The sequence below is a fragment of the Conger conger genome, chromosome 17, assembly GCF_963514075.1.
Source record: "Conger conger chromosome 17, fConCon1.1, whole genome shotgun sequence".
NCBI lineage: Eukaryota > Metazoa > Chordata > Actinopteri > Anguilliformes > Congridae > Conger > Conger conger.
The window spans coordinates 25518349-25531936 of NC_083776.1; the positions used below are offsets into that span (position 1 = coordinate 25518349).

The following is a 13588-nucleotide window of genomic DNA, read 5'->3' on the forward strand; positions in this document are numbered from 1 at the left end:
TAATACCCCAAACCATTCTTCTAGGTTAACCACTGTTATGTTCTACACTGGAAAGATAATCCTCTGCATTGATTTCATCGTATTCTGCCTGCATCTCATGGCCATATTCACCATCAGCAAGACGTTAGGCCCCAAGACCATTATTGTCAAGAGAATGGTGAGTGGATTTGAGTGTAAACATGAGAGTGAGGATTCATGAACCTCTTTTGCCTCTTTGAACCACTGATAACTGATGGCAAAGGCTGCAGCAATGTTTGGGTGCCTGAGAGGTCTCCATCAACACTGGAGACCGCTGCTTTTTCACTTGATTGGTTGATAAATGTAGGGACAAGATCTTGATGTCAAGGATGCTTATTTATTAGGTTTTGGTGTAAGTGACTGGGAGTATTTGATGTTGGATTGTTTGAGGCCCTGCCTACCTCTCATCAAGCCAAGTTACTTTTCTCATAATGAAAAAATGGATCTGTAAATTTATATGTCTTGATAAATTATGATGAATAATAAAATGTTAATAAATAGAAATAGAAATATTTGACTATTGTCATTATATTTAAAGTTGGAGACTTCAGTATATATGAATCATACTCAGCAAAGGAATCCTGTTAATAAAATATGTAATAATAAATAAGAAATGGTACTACAAGGGCAAATGGATTTGCTCTCTAAGCTCCCAAAGATTGACTGGTGTCTCTTTCTCACTTCACCAGATGACGGACTTGTTCTTCTTCATGTTCTTGCTGAGTATCTGGGTGGTGGCATATGGGGTTGCCAAGCAGGGCATCCTGATCCACAATGAGGAAAGGCTGAACTGGATAATACGTGGTGTGGTGTACGAGCCCTACCTCATCATATTCGGGAATCTCCCCACCAACATTGACAGTGAGTGAACTGTCCAACACATACAGCTATATATGCTGGGCTGTGATATGCTGATCTCGGAGTCATATGTTGGTCAGTCATGTGCAAGATTCCTATTGTCCTTGAAAATATTGGTCCTTGAATTGATGTTGTTCTTAATGTAGTCAATACTGACTGGCATTCGCTAATCCAAGGAAAAATATTTTTCTACTTTGCTTCTCCCACCTCTATCCCACCTCGCCCACCAGCAGTAACCTAATTTCATTGGAACTAGGAATGGTAACAGCAATCAAATGTCTTTAACTGTGCCATAAAAATGTGAATGTGATTTCAATCGGATCCTGTTATCTGTGCGGGACAGATGTGGCGTTTGACATGAGCACGTGCAGTGTGAATGCGACTGACCCTCTGAAGCCAAAGTGCCCAGTTCTGAATGCTGACTCCACACCAGTGTTCCCCGAGTGGCTCACCATCATTCTGCTGTGTGTGTACCTGCTGTTCGCCAACATCCTTCTGCTGAACCTGCTCATCGCCATCTTCAAGTGAGTGCCCTGGCCCACCGCTTCTCCAAAGCCTGGCACCAACCTGCAACTCTTTTTTGGTTGTGGAAAGTGTGACAATCATTCGAGGTTACAGATTATCATTTTAATATGGGGTTATTATTCCAAAAGAAGTTGTTGTGAGATTACAGATCAGAGTGAAATGGGTGCTTGTGATCTGATTGACTGGAGTAGACTCAGTGGAACATTAAAGTAATCAACTCGGGACACTACAAGTTACTTAGTTTATAACATTACATTAATGGCATTTGGCAGAGTGACAAACATTTGATTAGACTAAGCAGGAGAGAATCCTCCCCTGGAGCAATGCAGGGTTAAGGGCCTTGCTCAAGGGCCCAAAGGCTGTGCAGGTCCCAGTTATATACCTTAACAACTACGCTACAGGTTGTAGCTGTGCAGTGCTCATATTATTTATAGAATGATTTACAGGACAATAATTCCATATAGTAATCTTGGCAGAGCAATCAATAACTCCCTGGTTTGAAGCAAATCATTTTGATTGGGTCATATGAATCATAAGGTGCCTCCATCCATTATGTGATTCAAAAGCCTCAAGTTTCCTCCCCTACACCCTGAACAATCTCTTAAGCCTGTCCTACTATGAATCATCTCTCCTTCCCACCTGAACCAGAGCCCAGACCACAATCATTTAGCTCTTTCCACACTCCTTCACCCTTTCAGTATTTATCCCTTTGCCCCTATCCCTTTTTCCATCCCTTCTTCTCTGCAGCTACACATTCCAGGAAGTGCAGGACAATACTGACAGGATCTGGAAGTTTCAGCGCTATGGAATGATCAAAGAATACCACAGCCGCCCCACCCCACCCCCACCCTTCATCTTCCTCAGCCATGTGTACATCCTCTTCAAGAGGGTCGTGCTCTGCAAGGACCCCCAAAAATTCAAGCGGTTCAGTGAGTACAGTACACACCCCACAACAACAACCTCCTCTGTCTCTTAGCAACGCTGTTAACCAGCTGCCATAACCTCTTCCTCTTCTTCCTCACTCAGAGGAACAGCTGTCACTGTCGGAGGAAGAGGAGATGCTCTCATGGGAGGCCTTCATGAAGGAGAATCATTTGGCCAAGAACCGGAGGGACCTGAGGCAGAGCATGGAGCGCCACATTCAGGACACTTCTGACAAGTATGGGCTCACAGCACGGGGGGGGGGGCTTTGGGCCCTTATTGACTAAATGTATGATCAAATCACTGCCTGAAAGAACACTGATTACACGGGAACTGACTGACATTTGAACTATGAGGAACATGCCCACTGATACTTGATGATGTAAAATCGAAATTAAAATCCAGCTTTCCAGGAAGTGGAGGGAAGGAAGGTTCATATTGAAAATACCAAAGTATTAGATTTATTTTTCTAGAGAATGCACATTTATGTTCAAGTGATTATTGGGAGTTGATTAAATTGATGAAAAAGAGAAGTTTGATTTCCCTGTTAGTTTAAATACAAAAATATATCATCAGCATTGTTTATTTTGTGCTCCATTGAAGAGGTCTGGAAACCGTTGACGTTGCGATATTGTCTGAAAGAAAATGCCAGTTAAATGTTAAAAAGAACAAAGACAAAGGGGACAGAGGACATCCTTGCCCCTGTGTCTTTCTTAACATAAAAGGTTGGGAGGTGTGGCCAATGGAAGGGTGGGGACAGGTGTTTGGAGCATAAGGGGGAGGGACAGATGCGGGACACAACTGCTGCTGCAGAAGGATTTCATATATGACACTTGTGAGTTCACAATATATTTACCTCATTCCTAATAACGGTTCCTTGTTGACTGAATAGAAGTGTAATAAAAACTGAGTAATAATACCAGTTTCCTAACCAATGGTCTCATAGGACTCTCTTGGAACTGCTTTGGAGGTTTGCGTGTCATTTTTAATAAAATTAGTATGAATTTGCACTGTGTTTGCTTAGGCAGCACAGATGGTGCAGTGGGTAGCACTGCCGCCTCACAGCATGGAGGTCCTGGGTTCAAATCCCCGTGGGCCGGGGCCTCTCTGTGTGGAGTTTGCATGTTCTCCCCGTGTTCGCGTGGGTTTCCGCCAGGTACTCCGGTTTCCTCCCACAGTCCAAAAACATGCAGGTTAGGCTGATTGGAGAGTCTAAATTGCCTATAGGTATGAGTGTGTGAGTGAATGGTGTGTGTGCCTTGCGATGGACTGGCGACCTGTCCAGGGTGTATTCCTGCCTTTCGCCCAATGTATGCTGGGATAGGCTCCAGCCTCCCTGCGACCCTGTTCAGGATAAGCGGGTTAAGATAATGGATGGATGAATGTGTTTGCTTATCTTCTCCAGGGTCGGAGTCATGGTGGAGGATTCTGTTGCCATGGTGAAAAGGCTGGTCCACCTGGAGCAGCAGGTTGATATGCTTTTGATAAATCTGTTGTGCACTTTTCCTCAAATACTGAAAGGCAGTCTACCTGTACCCATTTCCCAACTCCTGTGCCTGGTGTCTCCATGTAACCTCTCAGAATAAAAGGGTTCTTTGGATTTGTTTGTTTATGGTTAGAGGAACCCTTGTTGAATAATTTGAACCCTTTTACTCTCTCATTTGCCCTCTATAGTTTCTGAGCGTTTTTATTTGGCAGGTCTCCCAGTCCACTAAAGCCTTACAGTGGATAATGGACGCCCTCAAATCCCATGGTTACTTGACGAAGGAAGAAGCCCCTGTGTTGTGTGAGTTGGATTGTTATCTGTCTGGTGGGTAATGCTGCATTTAATGCGTCTTCCTTGGAGGGATCCAGTGTGCCTCCTCAGCCAAACGTTACCAGCGAGTTTTCGTCTCTGCCATCAGCAGTTATCGTTCAGATAAGATCAGTTGTCATTATGTCGATAACTCACTGGGCGACATGGCTCAGGCAGTAAGAGCAGTTGTCTGGCAGTCGGAGGGTTGCCGGTTCGATCCCCCGCCCGGGCTGTGTCAAAGTGTCCCTGAGCAAGACACCTAACCCCCAAGCTGGTCGGCGCCTTGCATGGCAGCCAATCGCCATCGGTGTGTGAGTGTGTGTATGAATGGGTGAATGAGAATCACCAATTGTACAGCGCTTTGGATAAAGGCGCTATATAAATGCCAACCATTTACCATTCACTGGACCCGTTCTCTGGTCTAGCACTGCGAAGAACAATCACAGAGCCTGACCTAGCTGTATCCATGAGAGAGAAATGGACAGAGAAGACTTTTGGAGAATACCACGTCAACGCCCGTTGTGACCGGTACCCTAACAGCACTGTGGACCGGTTCCCTGTACCAGAGGAGATGGTGCCTTGGGAGGTGCCTGATTTCAGTTACTTTAGCGGTCTAATTGTACGGCAATAATGAATTAATGACCGGATTGACTTTTCTAATTACAAGGCACATTTGTCCTTGATCTAACACCAGCCCTGTCCGATGTGTTTCTGATGTTGAAAGGCAGAGAGCTGACCTGTGTTGTTTTGCAGGTAGAGTTTGACGATTACGAGCCCACCATATATAACGCTGATGAGTCCGAGCAGCCCAGCAGGTGAGTTCTGTTCTTAGGGTGGTTCTCCAAAAGAGGCTCTCTATGTCACTGTGTGCTGTCAGCTTATTATATACTGTGATAATAAATCTTTTCCTCTTGTGTTTGTGATTTAAAAAAAAAAAATTGTGTAAAACCCCACGCTAACTCAAAGACGGAATTTAGCGAGGGCTGAAGGTATCAGCGTGCTCGTCCTTCTGGTGTTGCTGAAAGAATACTAATAGGGTTAAAATTCAGTGGCCCCTATGCGAAGAGTCTAGATCAGCCAATAAATAAACCATGATACAAAGACAGGAGTACCACTCTGCCTTCTGCTCTTTACTGGTCCGGGCTGACCAAGAATCTCCACAATAGGGCCAATATATTCACCTTCGTTTATCTGACTCCATTTTAGAATAATCATTTAGATTAGTTATCCACATTAGGTAGATTTCTCATTGATAATTTTGACTTGATCGCTATTGGAATCCTGTACTGAGATTTACTCTCCGAACAGTCCTCTGCTGGTACCGCCGCATGTCACATCGCGCGTTATGTGCACGTCTCACGAACTGACTAGCTATCTGTAGTCATCACAGAGGTCACAGGAATAGCTACTCTTGGGTATATCCGTTTACAGCCTAGGGACCCAAGCAGACCAACCTAGCTACGGCTGTGCTCGACATGAATGAACTACCACGCGGAGGCGAGGGATTTACCATCATAGGTCTACGGGTGCTATACGCCGTGATACATTAAGCGTGAATATTCATCCTCCCTAGACCAGTTCGAGGGGGTAAACCAAGCATTGAGTGTCAGTAAGCGAAACCACACAGATCGAGTTTTAACAATTTATTTTACCAGGCAGGTTACGTACACGTAGTTGCACACTAGTTCCAAATCAAAAAACATTACAACGGAAACCAAATTACGGAGTCTCAAAAGTCATACCTGGTAATAAAAGCTACATACGGGAGTCTGGCTACAGACACCCTGTACGTAGAAATTACGTGCACTGTGTGCACGGGAGGCTGATTGCATTCTCCCAGATTGCTTAGTTTGCTGTCCTTAAATCCAAAATCTGACCTTTGATGTTAACTCTAAAAATGGGTCACCCATCTGTAATTTGGAGCCACGCCTCCCCAGGAAACGCAGGGGGGTTGAGGCACATGGCTTTCACTGGGGCAGAGCTCCACACAGTTTTTCCTCTGGTTCCTGGTTGGTTATGATGTCCAGGGTTTGCTGTTGCAGAAATAAAACCATTGCACCAGTCGCACTGAAACAATCAGAATAATACCAAACATGAATATTATCTAAACTGACTTTGTCATGAAACATCCAGTGCTGTACACATCATTTAGTGACTGAGTAAAGAGGGAGAGAGCAATAAAGGGGGGTTCAGGAGAAGGTCAGGGCCTAACAGGCCGTGCCCTCTGAAACCTTCCCGTGCCGTAAAGGATGTTGCCCCGTCGTAACGAGTTTTACGGCTGGAGGCCTGAGTCTTCCCCCACAGGCTCCTGCCTGTATGGGTGCGGAGATAGTGGGGGTTAATGGTGCATGCTCCTGGGTTAAATTACTTTACAGCCACATTTTGCCACAATACCAGAGGATGCCAGAAAGCTGACCAGCCCTGAGTGATAATGCCAGATATTTTTTTTTTATTATTCATAATTTCCGTCTTACAATTGTATCCTTTTTTTTTTTTTTCTCCATAGCTCTGACACCGTTTTGGACAAATACAGGCAAGGCATTAAATTCAACATGAAACTTAAACATTGGTTTGATTTGGAAGCTTATATATTTTCTCACCTAAATTCATGTAATACATTTTTATAAATCACTGTTTTCAGAAACCCAGAGGGAAGGACAGGGATGAAGGGGAAAGGGGCACTGGATGACCTGGGACCAAACCAGGTTCTGGATCTGGTCCTCACACGGTAATGGACCCCAGTTCAAAAAACAATGGAAGAGGACCTTTTTGAAAATACATTTTATCAACTCCGTTTTTCCATAATGCCTTTTTCAAACAAAATATGCCTTCTGTGCAAATTTCTACAGTAAATAAGACTATGCACGCTGCTCATTGTCCATTCTTTTATGTTTTAAAATGCCACTAAATGTCCTACATGGTGAAAGTGTCACATGAGATGAGACTTTAAGGTTTGGCTTTGGCTAGTTTTTAATGGAAAGACTGTGATGTAACTTCAGGATTTTGAGGTTTTAATGATCATTGGCTGTGCTTTTCCAGTTGGAGAGATGATCAGAAATCTGCTCTCGAGTTCCTGGCTGTGTGGGATAAGAAGGAGGGGATCTGGACAATACCTGGGGTGAGCCTAATGCTCCTGCCAAACTTTGAGTTTGGGTATTAGCCTCCTCTTTACACCTCTTTACACAGTGTTATTGCAGTACAGCAAAGGAAAAGTCTTAGCATCTGCATGGTTCCATGAGTACAGATGTTTAGGTACAATCATTCTAAGGAGTGTTTTCTTGGTTTGTCCAACTGCACCCTTTCTCTGGTGTTTCTTTCCAATAGGCCTCCCATAAATACCATTTGTTTCTGGTTTCCTAATACCCAGCTCCTGTAACTTTAAATATATCCTCCCAGATGTGTTAGGGTCGTCGTAGTCATTTACCAGGGTTTAGAGTTCAGTCCAGAATGCCTTGGAGGATAGAATCTGTTACGATCCTGTATTTCCAAATTGTTTAAGACTTGCTGTAGCACAATAGCCTACCTTCGGGTAGGCAGTAAGAGCAGTTACACTGCCTGCTGGGTGATTGTTCCTCCAGGGGCGCGTGCTCTCTGGTGAGATTCTCCCACAGAGGCTGACCAGCATACTGGGCAAGAAGCTAAATGAGCAGATCAAAGACAAACTAGCCAGCAAAGCTGAGGTAAACGAGGTAAACACACATGCACATAAACATGCACACACAGACACGTAAACCCACATGAACACACACACACACCCACACATGCATCCACACACACACATGCATGCATGCACACCCACACACACACAAGCCATCTCCATTCTCCATTTGTTCATGCAGGTTTCAGCTATTTCAGAGACTGTGATATACATTTTTAGCCCGGGTAGAGAAACTACAAGTTTAAGGCTCTAAACCAAGGCTTGTAGGTTTGTTTCCCAGGTGCAGCACTGTTAAAGGCCTACTCAACAATTTGTGTTGCTGGTTCAATGCTAATGGATTACAACCATGAAAACTATAAAAAACATGAGTGCCATGATCCACTGAGGTACTTAGTTGCCATCCATTTTTGTTCACAACTGAAAGGGTGGTAATTACTGGGTGGGCCTTGAAGGGAACTTAAGCTGAATTGTTTGAGTAAATATCCAGTTGCATAAATGTACTGTTGTAGAAAGAAAATTTGCAATTACCTGAAAATTTTATGGGAACTTGAATTGCATTTTAGTAAGTGTGTTGGGAATAGAAACAACATTTTTTCAAGACTTTTGTTCGTGAAATATCATCCATTATGAAACAAGAATGAACCACCCTGAAATGCATAAGGGTGCTGTCCCCTAAAACTGAGGTTTTAACACAAGAGCATGAGCCAGACTACAGCCAGTTTCACACACAATTATCAAGGAGCAAATGGATGTCTAAGAAAATATAATTATACTTGGTTGTTGCAGATGTATAATGGTTATGTGGATGACCAAAGGAACACAGATAATGCCTGGTTGGAGACAACTGCTTTCAACATACACCTTGACAGGAGGGATTTGTTGATGGCTGACCTTAATAAGATGGTATGTCTTTCTCTCTCTCTCTCTCACTTTCTCGCTCTCTCTGTATTTCTCTCTCACACACACAAATGCATTGAAATTGACAGGTGTCAAAATAAAACGATTCAAAGTTTCAATCATAAAGGTTCAGAGTATACATTATCACTTTCCCCCCTTATATATCCTTTTCCCCCTTTACACCTCTCACCCCGTTCACCTGCCTGAGTTATAGTGTAAGAGCCTGTGACTGAGCACCATTACCCCACTAAATCTCCCGGCCTGTTGTGTCTCTCAGGCTGAGAGCAGCCAGGTCTCGGAAGAGCTGGTAAAGTGGCAGGAAGTCAGCAGCAGGACGTTGGCATGTGCATACCAGAGAGAGCTCCTTCGCAAGGTTGCTGAGCTGCACTGCAGGTGCTTCTGATACCTTCCTGGTGCCATTGCACAACACAGAGACTGTACAGGCTGTTTACAATCCCCAGAGCACTTCATGTTTATGTTATATCTGTAAGGCATTAAGATAAATATTCTCCTCTGAGTGAATCACCATAGCTTGGCTGCATATTCAAAAGTGATTCATATAGACTCCCTGTGAAAATAAATGGGAACAAATCATTTCCTATGACTCATGTCAGTCAATGAATGCTTAACGCTGTTTCAAAAAGCCATTTGTAATGTGTGTGGTGCCATTTTTTTATGCCTGCATTAAAACATTCCTAACTTTGTAACACCAACGTTTTGGGTAATATACCTGACTTGGCCAGGCTTAGACGAGATGTTCGATTTAATTTGAATTTTTGCGCATTCACTGGCTCAATTTCCATGCTAACACAGCCTGTTGGGAGTCAGTAGCCTACCTCCGTCACAATGAAGAAATACACCTTACAGAAACTCCAAAGTGGTCTTATTTACATTTGAAATACATGTGCGGGAAGAAAATGACAACGAGAGACGTTGTTTTTGGAGAAGTTAGACGGTTGGAATTATATACCGCTTTGGATAAAGGCGTTATATAAATGCCAACCATTTACCATTTACCATATGTGCTGAACACACATGGATCCCCTTCCGTCTTCCACTGTTTGAGCACAGTGATCCGCATACCTTCTGAAGGTAATTTTAAGAGGTAGAACTTTCGGGGTTTTTTTTTAATCCTGCACTTGTATTTCAAATACACTCGATACCTTGTGTAAATAAGACAGCTTGGGAGAAATTGAGCCAGTCAGTGCACAAAAACTGAAATGGAATCGACAAAATGTTGGTGTTTTCCTTGAAAAAAATGCACAGCTTAAGTAACTTTTAAAGAGAAAGCTGTGCATAGACTACATAATCATCTTAATCACACCAAAGGATGTGAATGCCCTATTTGACATTTTACGAGTTTGTGGAATGAAAATACTTATTTGTTTTTAGATATGTGATTTTTTTTTTAAAATATGTTTTTACAAATTTCTGTTGACTTGTCCAATCATCATTAGTCATTTTCTAATGCTTTAGATCACAATGTATGCGCATACTGCATAACCATGAAATACTATATAATTAACCAATACATAATAAACACAATATTAAAAATCCTTTATTTAATAAAGGAAACAAGACTGTTTGTGAATTGTTGATTATGTGCATTTTGTGCAGTATGCACATAGACCACCATCAATACCTGTAATGATACCCTCTTGTGGCCAGTCAGCTGTAAATAATTGCTAAATAAGTGTGTAGATTGTGTATGTTTTGTGAAAAGGGGAGTGTGTGTGATGGGTGGGAAGGGGTGAGGGTTTATATGTTCAGGTATGCATTTTCCCATGTAACATATTGCAATAATATTGATCCATACATGGGATCAATTGGATCATGACCAATTTGTGGGAGTGAGACAGGGTTAAAATGTAGCCTTACCAAACAAATAGGTATGGGTAATGAATTAGTACTAATTCAACTGACTAAGGGAAAAATGTACAGTCATGTTTCACATTTCACCTTCACAATTAAGTACTGATATTAAAGTACTTAATAGTGAATTCTATTTCTTGTAAATTGCTTAATGAGTCACTACCCTTCATGTGCAACAGTTTGTCAGACAGCTTCCACCTTCTCAATTCTCACTGCGCATCCCTGTGGCAGAGCAGTGACGTGAGCCACGTTCACTGGTGTATACCGTGATCCTGCATGTTTCGGTACCCAGTGTGCAGACTCCTCTGGTACCAAAAGCCCCATAGTCCATTATGGTCGCCTCCATGAATTGGCTTCTCGCGCCATTGAGCAGCTCCCATAGAAATCCATGGAACTCGATGGAATTGAAGTCTTACCTTTTTCCTTGCTGTTTGTTCAGTTGAAGTGCAGCTCCAGGCCCCCAGCTATTGTGTTCACATTGCTTCGGCCCCATGCTGTTTCACATCCTGTTTCACAGGGTGGGGAGGAAGTGCTGGTTCCCCTCTATTCCATTTACTGATCATGCTCGATGAGTGTCAGTTTGCTGCTCAGGAATAGGTGAGAGACACTTTACTAATCTCTTATTTATCTCTATATCCACCTCGAGAGCTCTGAGTCTGTCTGTCGATCCCTCTGTATTACTGGTTCTGTGTCTTGCCGAACACCTGTCTCCCTGTCTGGCTGTTTGACCGTTCCTTTCTACACTTTCTAGTGTACACTCAGTGAGCACTTTATTAGGTATTTATTAGACTTATTTTGTAGACTTCTACCTCGGTCGCCTATCCACATTTATGTGATTGATGTGATCTGTGTTCAGAGATGCTCTTCTGCATTCCACTGTTGTCCACTGTTGTTACTAATGCATCTCCAGTTTCAATTCTGTTCTGTAACTCCACCTCACTATTCTATCACTGATTACTTGCTTAGTTTCAGCGAAGTATTCACACCTGTCTCTCTGTATCTCTGCATCTCCTGATTCTCTGCAAATTGTCTACTCCCAAGTCCGGAGCCGTTTGTATTACATGTGTGTCTTTGTGATTCCAGTCCATGTTTTTGTGTCCCCCTCGTTATTGTCCCATTACCCTTTCATGTGTCTCACCTGATGTTTATTTGTTAGACCGCCCTCACTCCCATGCCCCGCCTAGTTTGTCTCATTCCCCTGTGTATTTATACCTGTCCTTTTTTTAGACGCTGCTAGTTCGTCTTGTCCTGTTCTGTTCCCGAGCCCTTGTATTCCGTCCCCCAGTTCTAGCCTCCTTGTTTTCCTTGGTTATCTGGTTATCTGGTTATCTGGTTATCTGGTTATCTGGTTATCTGGTTATCTGGTTATGACCCCTGCCTGCTTCCTTGGACTCTTCTTTGTGTTTTGGATTTTTGTACCTCTGCCTGTTTGGACTGACCCCCTGGATTTGGACCTTGGCTTGTTTTTTGACTACGCTCTGTCTGCCCCTGCTGTATTAAAACCTGCCATTGTTCTGCACCCCTGTCTGCTACGGGATTATAAAAATCAATAATAATAAAAAAAAATTCAGATGATCAAATAGGCCCTGGTCCTTATCTTTGTTGTGCAGGTAGCAGTTTAAATTGTACTTCCCTCTAGGGTCTTTCAGCGCACCTATCCCTGGTTATGGGTATACACTTTGCACTTTGTTGTACATCGCTGTGGATAAGAGCGTCTGCCAAACGCCATTAATGTAATGTAATAATGGTGCGGCTATGGAGCTGAAGTTGTGAATGAATCGCCTGTAGAATTTAACAAACCCAAGAAACGGAATGCTCAGGAGGAACTCAGGACAAGTTGGAAGGAACAGGAGACTCGAGAGATGGAGGGAGTGGAGGAATGACAAATCACAGACTCAGAAGACCAGCCAATGTGTAACCCAGCACCAGCCAGGGGGCTCGTAAGGTGAAGGATTCTACCATCGCCCAGGGATTGACCATCTAGGGTAGTTACAGACTCAGAAGTCTCTAGGCTAGTGAATGCGATCTGGAGTTGCTTAGCCAGGGAGATGTCCTTGAAGTCCAGAATCCAGTTCCAGAATCCACCTGGAATTGCATGGCATGGTGTTCCTCTACTCAGGAGATGACTGTGGGGGGCAGGACCCCAGAGACTGGAACATTGGGAGTGAAGGTGGGCCCCATCACAATCCTCCCTTCTCTGGACAGGTTTGTGCTTTAGCAGCCTGGATTTCCATAGTAGAGACAGCATCTCTCTCTCTCATCCTGCAATCTCGCTCAGCCTGCTTTAGTTGTGTCCCTCCCAACTGCATCGGTGCCTCTGGAGCCAGGGAAGAACTCCCAGGTACTTGGGAACCCTCTGGTAATATTAGGAGAATTGACACTGGTCTAGTCTCAGGAAGACTGTTCACAAAACGACGCTCTTTTTGCCTATCAGAGAGTGAGTTTTCTAGTCTGATAGGCAAGTCTATGAGGGTCTCTAGATCACCCACCCCTTCTCTGGCTGCTAGCTTGCCTCGACACTCCACTGGACCAGCATTGAAGCACAGGGGTGGGGGCAGGCATGGTTCTGAGTGAGGCTGATGTACCGGAGGACCAGGAGATGGATGAGTTGGGGGTGACTAGACCAGAGAGTTGTAACTGGAGGAACCCTACAGGGCTTCTGTAATCTGGCCGAGCATCTGTTCATGCCTGAATAATATTACTTTGAGACTGGCCAGAATGGTAGAGTGTTTTCCTTGGTCAGTCAAAGCTGTCTGAAGCTGGCCAAACTCAGCTGTGAAGTTGTCTGCTGGATCTATTTTTATGACTCAGTCTTGCTGGTAGGAATCCCTCCTAGGAATTCAAACCCAGGCTGTTGTGGTACTGAGTAGGTAGTAATTCCCCTTGGGCCACAGGGAGACTCAGAAAACATGAGTGGATCCAAGTGCAGAAACCACACAACAAAGGATGTAGGCAAAAGTAGGACTTTACTTAAGGGATAGTCGAAGCACACAGGCGAAAGGTCGTAACCAGGGTCAGTCCAAAAACATCAGCAGAAGTACAAC

General features: G+C 43.7%; 1 protein-coding gene across 1 annotated transcript; it reads left to right on the plus strand.

Annotated features, from left to right (window-relative positions):
• The first annotated feature begins 4974 nt into the window (after positions 1 to 4974).
• On the plus strand, positions 4975 to 9075 carry LOC133116287 (transient receptor potential cation channel subfamily M member 2-like). Its single transcript, XM_061225725.1, has 6 exons — positions 4975 to 4982; positions 6759 to 6845; positions 7157 to 7235; positions 7696 to 7797; positions 8562 to 8678; positions 8950 to 9075. The coding sequence occupies exons 1-6, from the start codon at positions 4975 to 4977 to the stop codon at positions 9073 to 9075; spliced, it is 519 nt and encodes a 172-aa protein (XP_061081709.1).
• Positions 9076 to 13588: the final 4513 nt, after the last annotated feature.

What these genes read in the sequence shown, in the direction of transcription:
- LOC133116287 (XM_061225725.1), top strand. An exon ending in AACTAGCCAGCAAAGCTGAG is followed by an intron (nt 7,798 to 8,561) that starts GTAAACGAGGTA and finishes TGGTTGTTGCAG; the next exon opens with ATGTATAATGGTTATGTGGA. An exon ending in TGGCTGACCTTAATAAGATG is followed by an intron (nt 8,679 to 8,949) that starts GTATGTCTTTCT and finishes TGTGTCTCTCAG; the next exon opens with GCTGAGAGCAGCCAGGTCTC.